Raw genomic sequence first — 19,333 nt, 5'->3', positions numbered from 1 at the left:
TCCTGTCATCTATTTTTAATGCTTGGTTGCCTATTGTCGGCGTCAAAATGATGTGCCCCTGTACTTTGCAAATTTATATCTGGACTTAAATGCATACCCTAATAATGAATAATATGTCATTTTAAAGAAAGTTTTATTCTCAATTCATATTTATTTTTTCTTTTCTGAAAAATTTAAAAATATAGCCACACGACTGCAATAAATGACTCCGTGCACCATAAAATTAGTTGTTTTGTCAACTTCATGAACTTTTTAACTCAACCTAGGGAAAACTACTTCGTCTACAACGTTCATCTTCCACAATAAGCTGCAAACATTAATGTAGATTAATAAAATGGCTTTTGCGTGTTTTTAGAACACATATTTGGTTGCAAAATAACGGAAATGTTTAAACACTATCTAGTCCTACAGTTTACCGCGAAAGAAAAAATAAAATTGATAGAAACTTTTCTTAATTTATTTGCAATTTTTCTATGCTAAAGCACTTGACCGGAAATTGGCAGATCTGGGTTCGAATTCGGGTCAAGGCTGATGAATTTTTTCTCTGTGGAATTCCCGCACAATTTGTGCATTGCAGGTGGCTCCGTAATGTTATCACCATGGCTAGTCTGAGTCTTAATATATACTTCAAATAGCCAAGAGCAAACACCTCTTTGTGTTCAATATTCAGGCTTTGCTCTCCGACAGTGGTGCATTTCACACAACTTGGACTGCTAGTTCTGATCATAATCATAATAATATGCTGAGCAGTCCACACCACCTTGTCAGGTATAGTCCACAAATTTCCACAGAGGGGAAAGACATATCAGTAGCTTAACTGGCTTAAGTACTTGACTGGAAATTGGGAGATCCGGGTTTGTATCCTGGTCAAGGCGAATCATGTTTCCTCCGCGGAATTTTCGCACCTCAAACGAAGTGGGAGGTGGCCTAGGGAAAGGAACTGCCCCTCCTACTGTGAATGCGTGATGTTTGCCCACCTGTGGCTTAATCTGGGGTAAGCTCTATCCTCACCCCTCCAAACCAACCTTATTGGGGATCAGGTTGGTGTGGTGGCTAGAGAGCTGGCTTACCATCCAGTTGGTCCAGGTTCAAATCCTGGCAGTGGCAGATTTTTTTCCGGGGCTGCCTGATCTCCGCTTGAGTGCTTTGTGGAGGGCACTTCAAGTGCTGTACTTCATCCGTTGGATGGGACGTTAAGCAGTGGTCTCCATGGTGCCTTTTGTAAGGAGTAGTGATGTCGATGCTGGATTTCTCTCAACTCTTCCCTCCCTACTTCCTTCATGGTGCAAATGACCTTAGCTGTCGGTTGACTCCTGTAAATACCATACATACATACTTACCTTACTAAGTGAGTGAGGTCATGATAAGTTCATGGTAACTGCATGGATGGCCATGGTGTAGCCAGGAATTTTGTTCGGGGAGGGGGGTGTCCAAAAGCAGGGGGGAAAATTTTCGAAAAACAGGGTACTAAGTAGAGGGTCTAAACTACCTAACTTTAATACTTTTCATAATCAAAAGAACTTCACATGTTAAATAAAGATTTGGTAAATTCATGTTTTTTCAATGTTTTGTTTTCTTTTATGAAGTAAAATAATTGTGCTTTTATGTTTTGGGGGTCCTGACCCTCAGCTACGCCACTGATGGATGGATGGTGACTCAGGTGAATTAAAAACATGGTCTATTGGTCCAGGTTTTGAATCCTGATCAAGGCTGAATGGTATTTCGTCTGTTAAATTTTTTATAAACAAAAAGTAAATTGAAGTCCCTTTAAAATGCATCAAACTAGAAGATGATACAGGAAAGAAGGAAAAGAAAATTCACTCTCTATGTTTCACGCTGATACATTATTTTGTACTGACCATGGTTTTCACACTGTTATGCCACTGCCATTTGTTGAATGCCATGTCATGTATATTTTAAAGTGCCGGGTACACAATGAATTTTCTTTTCCAATATCATGGCTCCTCAAATTAAAGTGGCATAGGTTACACAATGATTAAGGTAAATAATAGTTGCTTGTAACCTTCATTTTTTAGCCTATTTTTGATAAGCAGGTTACCATTGATAGAAGGTTGTAGATAGTTATGGTGTGTGTGGATTCTCCCCATTTTATCTTCTGATGGATGTTTTCTTGTGCTCAGTGAGTTCCAGTCAACAGAACATCCACCTGCTTCGTGGGCTTCTGTCTCAACTCCGTCTCATGAGAGAAGACTGCTCATCGTGCTGGGGGAGACCCCTGGGCAGTACGACGCTCTGGGAAAGACATCTCTCCACCATTAACCGAATCCTAAACATAGCAGCGAGGATTCAGATTAATGAGGCACGTAAATTACACTGGGTCTATTGAAATATTTATTCACTAAACTATCTTGGTCTTTGGGGTGAAGCCTTGTCGAGTTGTCACTGGAGAGATGAGCCCAGAAGATGGAGTGCTGCATCGCCACCAAAATGTCAGCCAAGTATGTGATCAATGACAACTTGACATGGCTTCACCCCGAAGACCGAGATAGTGTCGTGATTAATTTTAACTGCGGAAGCCTAACTTTTAGAAATACAGTAGAACTTCTTAAGTATGTATATGAAGGGACCACAAAAAATGAACGCGCTATCCAGGAAAACGTGCTAACCAGGGAAGTAAATAATAGAAATAGGGGTTATTGCAATCCTTGGAAAAGTCGTCATAATTAAAGTTGTCTGAAGTTTTTGTAGGATCGCCTTCCTGAACACTTTTCACATTTAAAATCAAGAAAATTAGTGCTAAACTGCCGAAAAAAAACATGTGAATGAAAATCACAATGTTTTCATAGATTTCCCAGAGACAATTACATAAAAACGTCATCATTCTCCAGTGATTTGTCGTGTATGTTTTAATAGTACAAGTTTAGCTAGGTCATTTCTTCTTTCTCAGAGATTACCTGTAGAAAATTACAATAACCCTGAGTATATCAAGTGTTTGTTTTTAAAAAATCATAAAAATTGGGCTACATTTTCTTTACAATCGCGGCAACAGCCGTATTCATTCGTGCTCGGAATGAACCCATATCAATAAATATATCGATTGACATAAAAATTTTGCTACATTTTCAAAACAATCCCGGCAACAACCGTACCCATTCGTGCTTGGAATGAACCCATATCGATGAATATATTGATTGATACATCGATATCGATGTGACGATTAAGAAGACATTTAAAGATTATTATAAGTAGATTTTTATGTTTTACAGTTGAAATTCTTTAAAAAATATTGTTCAATGTAAGAAGGATTTGGTGCTAATGTTTTAGGACTACTCTCCTTGCCAAATACAATACATGTGTATTAGGATATTCTGCCTAATGTTATTTCAGTACATCATCAAAAAATATATCTAAGATTGTATTTATATCACATGATTGGTAACACATCCGTGTATGGCAGTGTCCATGTTTAAGGTCAACTGACCAGGAGTGCATGCAACACTTTCCTTGCTGCTAAAGTCTTACTTGCCTCTTGGCAATTCCAGTTGAAAGGCTGGGGTTTGTCGCTAAAATATAACTCTCCCCATCTGTACACCAACACTGATTAATAGACCTCTGGACACCTATCAAGGTAAAGACCTTTCTGAAAAGTATGTGTAAATATTAAGCTAAGTGGTGTAACACTTTGGCCGTATAATCTTGCATTTTTTTATTTCGAGCATTTAAAATAGCTGTCACTTGCCATGCAAGAAGAACGTAATTCGCACCACTGCCATCTTGAATGACGTCAGCTCATGCAATAGTGTTGTTCGCGTCCGTGCGCATTACTGTAGAGGAGGTTTGGAATTAGTGATATTGTGGATATTACGCCGTTTTTGTTGTCGTACGTATTTCGTCGATTTGTCGAAGCGCAGCTATAAGAACTGCATTGTGCCTATGTGCAGTAATACTTGTGGAAATGCCTCAAATAAGTATTTTCACACTGTCCCCCAAGACGGTGAACGACGAACTGTTCGGATGAAAAAGTGCCGACGAATTTCAGTTTCTTGATTTATTGGTACTTACTACGAAAAATCTAATATCATTAACTGAAGTAATTCTCTCTTGAAACTAGGGAAAGACTGGAGTTAACAATGTTAGAGTAACTCGAATATATGCTTACAAAACCAAATGAATAAGTACCATAGAACCCTACAGCTCTTTGATAGGTAACAAATGTAATAATAATAAGTGGATAGTTTTATCTCCTATATTTTTGTTGTAGGTAAAGAATTTAAGGAACAGCAACAGAAAAAGGGGAATTTTTTTATCCCATTAAGTTACTTAAAAGTGAAATTTTGAGCAAGTGGGCTACTTCGAAGAAGTTCCATATTATATTTTCCACACTTCAGGAAATACAAATTGTTGGGTCTATTAAATCGGAGATTTCACCACTTAAAAATTTCATCAGGTTTTTCTACAAGAATAATTAACGGGGAAATTTGTTTACCTTAAAATGCCAAATAAAAAAAAAAGATACAATACCACTTAAAGTCTTACGTACCCAAACTGGCTATGCAATCCTTACACGAAAGAGTCACAACTTCGCTTTCGCCGCTCTCCTCCAAAAGACGGGCATCAACAACATAGGCCTTCGATCGAACCTAAGAATCCGAGCACGGACGATGCATTCATTTTTTATCACGCTTAACTTGCACGTAACCTATAGCATCATTGCCGTATTCTTCTCGCCCAACTCTATGTGAAAAAAAAGGATTTCGAAACGTTAACATCAACTACCCAGCCAGCACAGATTTGAACTTATCCTTGGAGAAATCAGATATTGTGGGGATAAGCTTATCCTCCATGTGTAATATCCCTTTTTTCCACGATTTCAAGCGTTTGGGGAGGGGATGTCATGGTACCATATTGCCAAAATTGGCCGCATAGCAGCGCTGAAGTCCTCCATTACCGTTAAAGCCATTATAGTGGCTTCGTGTTTACATTTTTGGTGTTGTGTATAGTGGTGTTTGTGAGTAAAAATCGTTGATTATTTTGTGTATACAATAATAGTTAAAGTGATAATGCGACCTAAGCATCGTTTTTGTGTGCCTGAGTTCGATGTAGGCTACGACGGTACGTACAGTTGTGGCGACACATCAAAACATCCCGGATTGTCGTGGATATTAATGAAGGAATCATCGACAGTGCTGTGATTTGTTAACAAATGCGAGGTATTAGTGATCGTAATTGCCAAATTCTTGGGTATAACGGTAATGGATTTCGAATTTGTGCTTTTAGAAACCATACGTAAGGTAATTCACCAGTCTCCTCTATAATGTGATGTAAGGAATTGAACAGTAAGATTTATGGTTTACCGATGAAGGTATAAAGACTGCTCCGTGTTCTAGTGTATTGTATATCGTTTCAAGATGAATCATTCATTAAATATATCGTTTTTAGAGCAATAATTTTGTTTATTTTCCACCTTCTTCCAACGGATTTTTTGGTAAGTTCCTAAACTTGTGTGAATGTGTAACATAGTGAAAAAAACCTCATTGTGGAGACTAATGCGGTATTGGCTTTCGATGGTGAATGATTCAGTGCATTATATTTCATCGTGTACGTTATTATACAGTATTGTATTGCAGTATCCCATGTAGCATCAAATATCTCAGAGGAATCTCACGAGATATGATCTCATAGGCATACAGACCTCATAGACAGAGTGGTCATATATGCCTCGTGAGATGTCTCTGGCATATTTGATGCTATATGGGATACCATAATATAATAAAATACAATGATGAAAAGTAATGCATTGAATCTTACCTCATCGAAAGCCAATTTATGTTTTTACGGTTATTACATTATTTTCACGTAGTTCTCATGAATCTCGCGTGGCAGCGCAGCGATCGTACGCGAAACAGCTGCCACCTAGCGGCAATTATACGGCGTAAGGATAGGCATATCTCCAAAAATGCGGAAGTGCATCTCCGATTTATCCCAAAAAACGGCGTGGATTATTCATACTTTATCTCTGCTTTCAGATAGGTTTCGTCACGGCATATATGTATAATATCCTCGTATTTAGGGATAAGGCAAAATCTGTGCTAGTTGGGTAATATCCTAAGAAAATCAATTTCCAATTGTGGCGATGCACTCACCCAGCCATCTTCACTCCCCGGGTCTCAGAATTTATGTAGTTACTATTTCTACTTATGAATGTAAACATTGAGGCAGTTGAAATTTTAGGCAAGTTTCACGCGTCTCCCTTATCGAAACCAGGATCCATGATGCCCATAGAAGCAAAATAATATCCCTAGTAACTTTTTCACTCTTCGGAAAAGCACGTCACGGCGATATTATATGCACTTCTCAAAGTGAAACGCTAACGAAGTGCCGATCCGTGCTGAAAATCTCCTTGCAAATCCGCCGAACCCCTATGGATTTCATGGTACCGCCGCATGGTTGCATGAGCTGACGTCATATTTCCGTCAGCCAATGGAAATACGTATTGAGGTGGGAGTGTCTGCTGATGAGAAAAGCTTCCTTTTCTTGCGATTAAAAAACATTCCATGGAAAATTATTACATATAATAAACGTTTTACGCATATATTTATCCTTGTTGATTTTTTAGAACATATTTGAAGGCAAATTAAAATTTTGTCCAGAGGTCTATTGTTGCGAGTGGGACAAGGATTAGGAGTTATTATACAGCCAATTGAGTTTTCATTTCATATTGTGTTTCATTATGCTGTTTATTTGTTATTATGACTGTGACTGCATTTGATGTCTACGTAGGCTGATGGAATGTATTGAAGAATTATTTGTAACTTCATATTTACTTACAGCCCGGGGACGATGTCTTTCCAAAACTTCAGAACCTTCCTGAGGAATGTGTTAGGGAAATATTACTCCGTCTTGCTGATCACAGAGACCTTGAAAGTAGTGCGGATGCAGGCAGTGAGGTCATTCGGAACTTAGTGTATGGTGAGCAACGATTGTGGCGTGAGCTGGCTCAGTTTCATTTTACCAATGCCCAGATCGAGACTGTGTTGGCGCTTATCGAGTCTGAGGATGAGGAGGCCGAGAAGGCAGCTCTTGAGTCATCTTCGAGGAGGACTGTCCGATTTTATAATCGTGTGGGCAATAGCATAGTCAAGAGTAATCGAAGACCATCAGAACCAGATTGGCAGCGTGTGTATCATAAACTTAGAAGGTAAGGCCAATTTTGCATGGGAATTCCTTGCTTGTATATATTTCCTCAACTTGTTGCCTTTTCTTTTCATTGTAATGCCTCACAATTGCATAATTGTGAGGCATTGCAATGTATTGCCTAAGTACATAACTTGGTCATGATAAATTATACATGTTATTGTTAACTTTGAGTGCTGTTTTGCTCATCTAATTAATGGTAATGCAAAGGCTTGTTCACAATTTTTAAAAATTCCTGATTGTGATAGAGTTTGAAAAATGAAGAGACTTATACATGTAAGTAACTTATAAATTTCCTGCAACAACTTTCTATGAAGAGTCGTGTATTACTCCATTCTTCATCCTGCTGGCTACTTCTCAAACTCTTTTTGCCGTAACCCTTTCTTCTGATAGTTTGATGGTGTCACGAATACTTGAGAGTGGTTCCCTGCTTCTCAGCTAATCCTTGTGCTCTTGCATTGGCCACTTGTGGTTCATTGTTGCTTACATTGTGAATGGAATTGAGTGTGGTTTCCTTTATTTCACAGGTCTGTGGGGCTCAGAGAAGAATATGCAGAGATGCTACAGTTGTGTAGAAACTGTCGTTGCCTGTTTTGGAAATCTAGTGGCCACCCATGCATCATCGACCAAGACCCTGCTTTCCTCGAGAAGCTTGAGGATGTGGACAAGGACTCATTACATGTGCCAATACCACCTCATGCCTTCCTCAAGTTCTTTTCTCTGTGATTCCACAACTCCTAATGCAGTGACTGACTAGGCTCTGGCAGCACGAAGAGGGTGTATGCTAGAATATTTCCAGAATGTGATAAGGTATATTCTGGAGGACTATTCTTTCACTTGCCAGACCAGTGTATAGGATTCGAAAATCTTAGATTTTCTTTCTTTGGCAGTAATTTAGAGAAATACACAGCATATGCAGCTGCTGTGAAGATGTTGTTGGCTTGATGCCAACTTAATACTGTACTAAGGTTTAGTTTTATTTCAAACTAAAGCTCGTGTTTTGTTGATCGAACATGAAAATAGTCGCGTAAAAATACATGGTTGTGTACTCATTGCATTCTAAAGCATCAGTAAGGGATTTTATGAATCAGCTGACTTTTGCCTGCCTATTCCTCTAAATTTTTTAGTTTGCCGAGTTTAATATTTTATACTCTATCATGATCATTTCTGCGATAAAAGAATTTTCCACTTTGAGAGTGTAAGTTTTAAGAACTGCGGTTTTGTGATTTTAGTGGGCAGCATATTTTTTTAACTAAGAATTTGTGAGTCCATGTACTGATGTGAGTTTTATCTTGCTCGTAGTTCATTTTAATTTGCATTCATTTTAAAGTCTAATTAAGTAGATGGATGCCAAGAGAGGGTTTACTTTTGGGGTTGGTTGGAAATCTTTTTTTACGGAAGTTGGAATGAGACATGTTAAGTATTTTAAATGCAGGTAATGATTGTGGTAAGAAGAGGTATATTTTGCTAGTTGTTCTGACTTAGAGATCAATGCACATAATTGGTTTGCATTAATATCACCTGTGGCATAAGATCTCTGCCAGAACCGTTGAAAATAGATCATTATGTTTTAGATTACTACAAGTGATCGATGGGTTGGTGGTTATACCGTTGAAGTCTGTGAAATTTTGGACTAACATATTTGGAATTGATTGACAGCCATGAAGGTACCAAACATTGATCATTTGAAATGTTCAGTGTGGCTAAATGAATTGTACAATGACGTATATTCCATGCTATAGCAATTAATTCACCTTGATCGGTTTCGGCTCACCTAGCATCATTATGAAGAGGTGAGGTTTGACGTGTTGTCAGGGTATATATGGTCAGGAAAGTGGAGGGAGAGAGTCAAGGAGTGGGAGAAAAAGAGCGGTGAATAGTTAATCTGGCTTACCTCATTTAAAACATGCCACCAATATTTTTAAATAAAATTAATGATTTAAAAATTTTCCTAAAATCTAATTTTTTTACCCCTGTCACAGTGTTATAAAATTGAATCAAAAGTTGGAAATCTGAACAATCATTGTTGTTTACAAACAAATTCGGTCAAGGTGCATTTAATTTTATAGTGTAGAATACTCTTAAGTTGTTGCATTATTCATTTTATGAGATTTTCTGCAAAGTTAACTCGTCAAGAATTGAATTTATTCTAAGTACGTACGTAGCTTTTCAAACCTTCCAAAGTGACTTTTAACTCCAAGGGGCCAAATGTTGTTGGATCTGTGTATTCTGAAAATTTGAAACTGTCATACTTGAGTGGGATGCTAAAATTAAAGAACATTTTTTTGAAGCTTCAGATTCTGAATTTATCATAGCCACTTAAAGCAATGGAGGAAGTGATTACGTCAGAAATTTAACTGGTCTCTTGAAAGTTACAACTGATGTCTGAAAATCCAGTTAAATATCCATTCTCTCCTAATTATATCGGATGAATCTCTTATTTGGGCTCTTTGCATTTCTTCTGATGTTTCTTTAGGAGAAATACATGAGCAATTAATAAATTCTTTCTTACATGGATGATGTTGTAACAGCTAAAATATGAAAATCCCCTACTTGCTCAGTTTGCTGCTTATTTCTTGGTTTATTCACAATTATTATTTGGCTAAACGTCATCATGTATCTTCCAATGTAGTTTTCCATACGTTATTAAGTTTCCTTTGTGAAAAATTAAATTTTTGGGACAGTTATTTCAAATTTGAAGTTTGCATACCATATTTTTGTGCTATTTTGTGAGCACTGACAGAATTGATTGAAAGAAGGTTTCCTGAATTGAATGCTTAAATGTGACTTCTCTGGTATGATTTACATAAAAGACACTGTGTTTTTTTAAAAAGCATTTGTGTGGTGCTACCTGGTGTTACGGAAACTAGTGCTTGGGTTAATTCACATTTGGTCAAATGATAAAAGTCACTCGTCTTGTATTCATAAATTGACTAATCATTCAATCAGGTGATTTCATCATTGCTTCTTCTTTAGGAACGCTGTGCATTGACTTGTAATGATATATTTGGAGAGGATATTTTTTTCTTAAGGCTGTGTCTAAAACCTTCGTATGATGGACTCAAAAGGAAGTATGATGTTGATGACTACAAATGTTTAAAAATAATTATTAGGTTACCCTCATGGTTTTCTATCAATCCATATACCCGTGGCACATATTTCTACTATTATTTTGTTATTTTTCATCTTAAAGGTGTTTTTTTTTATTGATTAACGTTTTTTGTGTGAATTTTTTTTTTCAAATTAATCCTGTGTGAATTATTTGTTCTTGTGGGAGTTGAAAAATGAGAAAACTTAGAATGCACCTTTTACATGCATTTTTATGTGGTTAAATGTTAAGTGAGATGGTTAGTGATAGTATTTTTGGTTGTTATTTCCATGGTTTTATTATTTGGCACTCTTTTATTTGTATACATGAATGACTGCCTCAGTTGTTTCCAAAGATTTATTTCCATACCCAAGCAGCTTTTTCTGTCATTTTATATCTAAAATTTCTCAATTTTATATCACCTTAATATCATTTTTAAGTGAAAATCCTCTAGGTAATGTAAAAGTAATGTCATTTTAATATCGTTTGGTTATTAAAACTTAAATCCCAGCAAATGATGAAAAAATTATGATTACCATTAAAATATCTCTTAAAAAAATAGTAACTGGCCAAACTTAGGCCCATTAATATTTTTCAGGGCAGTGTACCAAAGCCAAGGAGGTTGTAAATACGCTGGAAGAGGCGTAATTGGTTCCGAGCGTTGAGCGTAGTGAGTCAGGAATGGGGTTGCTTGGGTAGGAAAGCCACGCCAAAACCAAAACATTGATACTTCGACCAAAAACATTGATAATCCCATAAGAGTCAATGCTGACTATTTGGTGAAATATTCGGTCATGATCGTTGTTACGTTAAAATAAACTATCGCAAACGAACACAGTGAACCTTTTTTCTATCATTATGGGAAGGCTTCATGAAATTATGCCTCGAATATCTTTTCCCAAGGAAAAATTATTGTCAATCACCACGGTTCAGCTGTGCAACTAGCTTAGCCGAAAATAACATTTTGAAAATGTAAAATATCCATTCCCCTGCACTTCTACTGGTAATTAATAAGATTACAACCAATGGAAATTTTACGATATAGCGGATTGGTCGCAATAATAGTGTGAATGTATGTTCACGACGATATATTATCATCATGATGATATATGGACAGTTTAATATACATAGTAGTATGATGAACGATCGGAAAACTCCTACGACAATCAAGAAGTAATTGTTGCATTTTCACTTTATAAATCAGTGGCGATTCAAGGAATAGAATGCTTGATCATATAAGTACACTGTTTGAGACTAAGTCCAAAAATGGTCAAACCAAGATGGCGGAATTCTGACCATGCTTAAAATCGAATATAGCGCCTCCAGTGTATTGACAACCCCTTTGACCGAAGCAAATTTTATAAATTGATGACGCCATAATTTCATGTATGTGTCATTTTAGTGGTAGTGGTCTAACCACCTATTTTACATGAGAATGATACAACTGTTAAATATTGCTTTGGCGATAAATTTTGTATAATTTTTTATGTATAAAGGCCGTTTCACACGGAGCACGGAATTGCGCAGGTTAGAGCTGCATTAATTTCTAAAATGGCGTGGAATTGTGCGAATGCATGAACGAAATTAGAACAGTCGAACAATGAGAATTTTGCCGTCTCGCATCCACGCATTCTCGCATGTGTTCTAGCAATTCACCGCTTTACATGACGCAATTTTGATTGCCCCTTCGCACGTATGTCATATTGCGCAATTCTGTGTACCATGTAAAACGGCCTTAAGTGATGTGCAAGGGATATCTTTTTGCCAAATAAGTAATGAAAAATATGTAAAAAGATATCACCATGCTGCTTGGGTATTTTCGAGCACTGTGGCAGAAGGATGATTCAGAAGGGTAACCTAACATTCACCTGCTTAACTACTTTCTGATAAAATGAAACTTTGTTCCCAAAAATTAGTCAAAGTTACAAAACTGTCTCTTTGTATCAATTTCTTGTTATGGTTATTGTAATCTGTTGGCCTGGCCTTCTAATTTTCATTGGATATAATCCTTCAAGATTAAGTTTGTCGTGATTCAGTATCATTATTTCTATGGGTAAAACTTCTGTGTGTTTTATATGCATATTGTGTAAGGAACTTAGTGTTGCATTGATTCAAAATCAATATGCTTCATGCTAGTCAAGTGCACTCATTTATTTAGCTGAGAGCAGTGTTGAATGTGCTTTGTTTTGTCCTGTTGAAGCTGCTTTTATAAAAACTGTCAATGTTGGGTGTTCAAAGTTTTGCTGTCATAAAGAAATAGAGCTTTTTGGGGAAGTTGTATTGTGCGTATTAAAAGGACTGATGGCATTAGAAATGCAGTACCTATTTTGGTGATTAAGTTTCTCGGTATATGATGAGTGCTTCTTTTTAGGAAAAAAAACAATGAACACCTTAGTAAAGTTAATGAAAAGTCCAATATTGGCGGGAAGATTTAGGATAAAGTATAGACAACTGTATTTTTTGGAGTGATAAATGTTAGACATGGCTTAAAGTAAAATCTTTGAATTAAACAATGAAGACAAACAGCCTTCCATGGCAAGACTTGGATATAGAGCTGGGCAATATCGGATTGCTTTAATTTTTTAATACTGACAAGTTGCGATAATGATGACTAATAACAGAATGATAAAATATTTACTGTTAAAGAAACTCGACGTGATAAAATATTCAACCCTGCATTATTTATTAGTTCAGAGGTATCAGAAAATCCTTTATTGCCAATTTCAAAACTCAACATTGGCTTCCTGTTAAATTTTAATGCATATGTAGCATGATATTTCTCAATATATTGCCCAGGCCTACTTTGATGTAGCTTCACCAACAAAGTTGAACATGGTTTGGTTGAGGTTGACTTTGAATGGGTAATTGTCCAATGCATCATGAGTGCACTTTGCCCTGTCAGCTAATTGTCGATGGTGATATTCCGTCATAGCACTTAAAAATTATGTACAGAAAAAGTTGCTAAAGAAATGCTCTAGATTTTTGTAGTCATTCTAATTACATTGTTGTTTTTGATTAACAGTGGCTCATTAACCATGATACTATCATTTTATTTGTTAAGTGACATATTTGGTGGCCTTTTCCAAATGTTTCTACTGGAATTGATGCATGAAAACATTGTTTGAGATTTACTTTGTTTACGTTGATGCCTTGATGATAGAAATTTGTGTGTGATGCAGCAAATAAATAGTCACCTGTTCCTATAGACCTGCTTACACTGTACATTAAACCGTACAAGTTTCTCTTTTATGAACATGTGCAAGAATGCACACTGTAACCGTATAACCTGTGCGAGTGCATGAATAGAAAATAAAACCTATTCTAATCTGATTCATGCTTAAGGTAGATATTCGATTTTGGTCATGGATATTGCTCATTCATTCATGCATTAATACATGTGTGTTAATGCACCATTTGGCCAGGCCTTTTGACCTTATGAGATAGCCTACGAATTTGCCTCTATGTAAAAGATATTTGACCTGTTGTTATTCTGTTTAGCCTGCGATATCAATAACACCATTTCTGGCGCCATTATATGTATGAAAAACAGCAGTTCATGGTGTTAGATATTAAAAAATCTCCTGAAAGTAACATGTGATACAAGCGTTCACTTCTGCAATATGGAGTACTTTATCCCAGGAGGAAGGATACAGTGGTGATCAAACTTGGGTACAATGCGCATAGTGGCGTTATCAAATTCCTGGTTATAAAACGATTGCGAAAGATATTGAGATTAAGAAAATCTCCCTGTAGAGCAATCCCAGTGTATTTCAGCTGAACCAGTGACACAATGATGGCTGTTTGAGCCGTGTTATTTTTTATTTAGTGATTTATATCATCACCGCTCTTATTTTTACTCCAGGCTTTTCTCAGATATACCGTATTTCTCCGAATATAGTCCCCCCCCCTAATTTTGAGGCTTCAGTTTAGGGAAAAGTTAAAAAAATGCGTTTGAATATAGTCCCCCCCTTTACTTTTACCACGGGACTATATTAAGACATATACGGTATGTATTAAAAATTATGTATACATATGCAATATTAACGGTTACATTTCTTGATCATTGGATACTTTGTTTATAAAAATGTCTTCTCGATTTAAAAAAAAGGTGAACAAGCATAGGCTTTGTTGGCAAATGCAAGCATGTATTAAATTCAATAAATTCCACTCACAATAAATTAAATGATACTGTTCAAGAGCTTTAAAACAATTAAGGCCCCTAATGAAATTGTTTGCAGCCCAATACTTTATGCCTTTCTGGTTATAGTTCACAATGATTAGAAGTGGTTACACTCATAGCACCTCTTGATTTTCGCACACACAATTCTTTCATTCAATGTGATCACGTATTACACTGTGACGATCAGCTTGCAAAAATACTGTCAGTTGATGTTTTTGTGCATTTACATTCCAGCTTCAAAGAAAGGGAATATTTTGTGATTTCAAAACTTGTTCTAACAATTTGGGTTTTTTCTTTTTATGACCAATTGCATTCAATTGATTAGTAGAAACCCTCAGTTCTCTGTGATATTGATATCCATTTTCAATGTTTTCTTCTTTTGTTGAGTATTTTTCTCAGAAAATGTGTGATTAAATCCTACTATACAAGCTTGTACTTTATTGTGTCCATGACCTCTGTATGATTTTTTGTACGCCAAGTTGGTGATTGAACAGGAGTTAAAATTAACAGTTGTAAATAGCTGTGTGCTCATTGAAGAAAGTGCATGATTCCTATTGTGTAAACTATTCCATTTAGAGTAAGAAATGTATCTTTTATCATATTTTCTGCCACTAAATTGGTTTGTGCACCTTTTTTCTCCTTAATTCTTGTGAAATAGGTGAGCAGTGAAATTCTTCAGCAAGGCACTTGTAAAATTTTTATCTCACTCAATTACAATGCATCCAACACCTGGAAGGAATGCAGCAGCAAATTAATTGAAGTTTCTTGTAATGACACCACCCAAGTTTTTGTGAACCATTTATGTTTCTGAATCTGGAGTTCACTTTCCTGGGAACATGGATTTTTTCAAATTATCTTATCTTTCTTCTCGAAGAATAAATTGCAACAACATAAATGGCAATTAAAAATTTTATTCAACCCAGAAAAACTGGTAGTCACATTACTCTTTACCAGTGCTTAATTTCTAAAATTTTAGGTACCAGAATGCATACGCGCACACTTAATCCACACATGATTTTCATATAATACATAAGTCGACACCTCCCCTAAAACTTCTAATTTTTTAAACTTGTAATAAAAGTTACAATGAGGAATCATGCGTTACCAAGTACAAAAAAATTACTTTTTTTTCTAACCCAAATTTCCCCGAGAGGTAGAGCATGAATGCAGTTCTGGTGTATTCCATCCAAAATTAAGCACTGATCCTTACTGTAACGGTTCAAACTGCGAGAGCCGCCCGCTCGCCTCTCGTGCGATATCTCCCCGAACATGTGATAGTTAATTCTCCACTTCCCCAAAATATAAAATTGCCCCTACTTAGACTTACCGTTTCAGGGCTCCAAATCAAGTCCCCCGATTGAACGTGCCTGCACGCACACTCACTTACAAAAGGATTATAGGCACTCGTGGCAATAGCAAAAAAGAGTAAATTCAATGAAATCCCTTTCACAACTGATTTTAATAAATGAAATACCATTGGTTCAAAAGTTTACACAGAAACCAAAATATTCCCCAAACACAAATGATAAACCCCTTTCCAAAATACATCGGCGTCACCTCCAACATGAAATTTGAACATCCGTCTTCTCCTTCAAAATCACAATCTCACTTTATCAATGAATATTATTTAAAAAAATTATATTTCCCAATAACAAAATACATCAATGCACCTTGGCTAATGAACAACGTGAATAGTGTGAAGTCAGACTCACAAAAATTACGTGCAAGGCAATTATGAAATTATGCGTTAGTCAGTTCAAATGGCCACCCGTCTTGAATTAGGGCTCAATGATACGCCAAGTAACCACTAACATTCAGAAATAATGCTCAAGCTCCTCCACGCTAGCACTTAAGTCTTGCAGGGCCGTGACTAAGACCAGTCAACAGCGAATTTACTAGGGCCTTTTTATGGAGAGTACACTAGGGACTTTCGGAGGGGGGAACAATCTGGATTCAAAGGACCTTTTCGGGCTTCGGGAAATTCCAAGCTTAAGTCCTTTTTTAGATGTCCACGCCACCCCTTGCCAGCTGTCCACGTGCATGCCACCTCCACGTGCCGTAGCCTTGCTGCCACCGCTTATCACTGCACACTCACGATTCGACTTCTTTCGTGACAGAGCGTAGGAGAGAGAGAGAGCGAGACCTCTCGTCTCTCCCTTTTATAACCTATTTCTTTCCCACAACCACCTCCGATGCACACCTCTCGTCTCTCCCTTTTCCCAACAGAGAGGCGGGTTTTCAAACACGTTCCGGGAGAGAACCACAACGTCGCCTCTCCCGGAAATCCACTTCCACACTATTTCACTTGAATTCACATACATGTAAAAAAATATATTCTACATTTAACAAAAAATTAAACCCTTCACCCAGATTTAGTGCAGAACTCTATTCAAAAATGCTAAAATTGTGAGCGTGGGCGCAGACGTAACCCCAGCCGCAATGTTTTAAATTGACGCGTCGGGCCAGCTCCGGACCGTACCGCTACATTACAGTTAGGTTTTTTCTAGATTTAATTATGTAGTGTTTCTTCAATGCTTTCAGTATGCGGCTAAGTTTTTTTTAGATATTAATTGAAAACTAGGGAGAATTTCAGTAGTCATTTGCTCTCCACAGAGGATGTTTTATCTATTACTGCTGAATTGTATTTGAACAAGTTTTTTTTTTTTAATCTCCTCCGCAATAGATACAAATACTCCACATTTTAAGTAACACACTCAGCAACATGACACTCCTCCCATGTCATTTTAAACAGAGTATAAGGGTATTAAGCTTAAAATGGACTCTCAACTGGCGGCATTTTCAAAAGTACCAATAATCTAGTCAACTTGATATGATTGTTTACCTGATTATTGTTGTTGCCAGAGATGCTGAGAAGAGAATTCTCTGGGTGGTGTGGCATGCTCGGAAGAATCTTCAAGTCTGTGACTAATTCATCAGAGTCCGCCTCACAATCAATGCTTTGAGAGCAGAGGTGAACTACTGAATTGTAGGGTTTGAGTTCGACATGCAGTGGAACCTTATAAATTTTCCGTTGGGTTCTCGTTGATCCGCCTCATTTCCAGGCTGGTGTATCCCCGGAAGGTGACAACTTAAAAAATTTAAATTTATTGACTTTTTAAATAGCTTCAATCAATAAAATTTTTTCTTCTTCCCAAAATGCCGAATGCTAACTTTGATCATGAAACAGCTGCATTATGAATTGAAGGAATTCTGCAGTCACACTCGCATCTTGATCAATCAACCCTGCAATAGACAGTAAAAATAACAGTTAAATAGTTCTCGGAGTGTAGGTCCAGTATATATGATGCAAAAAAGCTGTAGCCAACGTTTCAGTTTATTTTAAACTGACATCAGGGCTACGAATGAAAACAATATAAAATACAATGATATAAAATGTTTTTACATAAATAAATATTACGATAGTTAATTTACAATAATATAATTTTTTAAATACATAAATAAGAACAGAATACACAAAAAAATTTGACATGCCTTAGCTTTGCATTTATTTATTGATATTACGTTACTAAGCTATTAAAAATCTAGTTAAAGAAGGTCAAGATAAGAAGAAAAGAAATTAATTGTAAAAATAACATGGATGTCTCCTTGCCTAAATTTGCCTTTTTGAAGTTTCTATAAGAAATCACACTAACCCAACAAAAATGTCCATTTGAGATGCCAGTGATCGAGTGAATACAGGTCTGCAAGGCTCACCTTCCTTCAGGATTGAGAGCAGAGGGGAATACCTTGGGGAAGGGGACAATGTTGCCATTGAGTCTTCCTCTCAGACAGTCTACTCAATGTGGGTTCATTTTCTAACCCAAGAAATAGCCACTTTTATCAACTGTAACCTAAAACAAAATCATAATTAATGTTCGTTATTTATATAATAATGTCAATTTTATAGTGTTCATACCTCTCCTTTAATGTCATATTTCATGTGCAATTCAGGAGATGTGGAGTGTCATAGATGGTGAATATTTTTTCCGCTGCAAATCTGAAATAAAGGAGAGATTTCATTGGCAGAAGTGAACACTGGGGTAATGGAAAGGACTTAAAATAATCTCTTATTTCCTCATCACATCAGCTGACCTAATACAAGGATATTGCTTAGGGGATCTCAGTGAGGATTCCATTGCTTCTTTTCCCTGATCCATGGTCTTGGAAGCCTTCAATTATTTGTATGTGCTGATTGTAAATTAGGCAAGGTTTCACTGACATCTCATCAAAAATTAGGATGCAAAATTTGTCTCTTTCTGACATTTGGGACACTTGAGATTTTTAAAATTTTAATTATAAATGGGTTGACACCAGAAGAGGAAGGGATAGAAGGAAATTTCAAAGCAGAAGGAACATTTAGGAGAGTAGAAAGGTAAAGATACTTTCCTGGGCTTCTTTCATAAATGGATGAGAAAATCAGCGTCTCCTTCAGGGTCCATCTTCTAGCCTTTTTTTGTGAAATTCTGAAGCAGGGATGTCATAAAGATATTGGAATTGAGGACAGCTTCCCCTAATATCATTTGACTAACATCCGAGTGTCTTTTAAGAATGGTTTCAATTATTTTTCTTGATCATTTTTTTGAAATTCTCACACATTTATATGTGTAGGTATTTCTTCCATGGAGTAAGAGGTTCCACTTCCCATACTCAAATATTTTATGGCTTTATTTGATGTGGTATTTGAAGTTGAAGTAGGAGTAGGTGGAAAAGAAGGCAGAGTAGGAGAAATGGGCTTTTTAGCTAGGCTTTCCACGGGAGAAATCTCATCATCACAACGGAGAGGATCAGCAACAGAGTAAGAAGTATTGCATATGATGAAATGGTAGTGCGGCTTAGAAGACAGGGTTGAAGAAAATGAGACACTTGCAAGAGTTAACCAAATGGGAAGAGGATTCCTTTGTCTAGAGAGG

At 36.7% G+C, this 19,333-nt stretch overlaps 1 protein-coding gene and 1 long non-coding RNA gene across 3 annotated transcripts in view; one reads left to right on the top strand and one right to left on the bottom strand.

The window, feature by feature from the left end:
* LOC124163328 (F-box only protein 32) overlaps window positions 1–15,351 on the top strand; it is a 71,714-nt gene extending 56,363 nt beyond the window's left edge. The window contains exons 6-9 of the mRNA XM_046540151.1: window positions 2,142–2,320; window positions 6,792–7,159; window positions 7,683–7,965; window positions 15,082–15,351. Of these exons, the coding sequence (XP_046396107.1) occupies window positions 2,142–2,320; window positions 6,792–7,159; window positions 7,683–7,881 (746 nt within the window). The 3' untranslated portion in view covers window positions 7,882–7,965; window positions 15,082–15,351. The remainder of the gene's footprint in view (window positions 1–2,141; window positions 2,321–6,791; window positions 7,160–7,682; window positions 7,966–15,081) is intronic.
* Window positions 15,352–16,910: 1,559 nt separating this feature from the next.
* LOC124164114 lies at window positions 16,911–18,961 on the bottom strand. Of its 2 annotated transcripts, XR_006865960.1 has the most exons (3): window positions 18,340–18,961; window positions 18,077–18,274; window positions 16,911–17,666 (listed from the first exon to the last, which is right to left on the bottom strand). It is a non-coding gene; the product is annotated as an uncharacterized LOC124164114 (long non-coding RNA). The 2 variants fall into 2 exon arrangements; XR_006865961.1 differs by lacking the exon at window positions 16,911–17,666 and having other exon boundaries at window positions 18,060–18,274.
* Between the last annotated feature and the right edge of the window lie 372 nt (window positions 18,962–19,333).

Source organism: Ischnura elegans, chromosome 8 (genome assembly GCF_921293095.1).
Source record: "Ischnura elegans chromosome 8, ioIscEleg1.1, whole genome shotgun sequence".
Lineage (NCBI taxonomy): Eukaryota > Metazoa > Arthropoda > Insecta > Odonata > Coenagrionidae > Ischnura > Ischnura elegans.
Note: the sequence above shows the minus strand (reverse complement) of the source record. Positions and strands in the feature narration are given on the sequence as shown.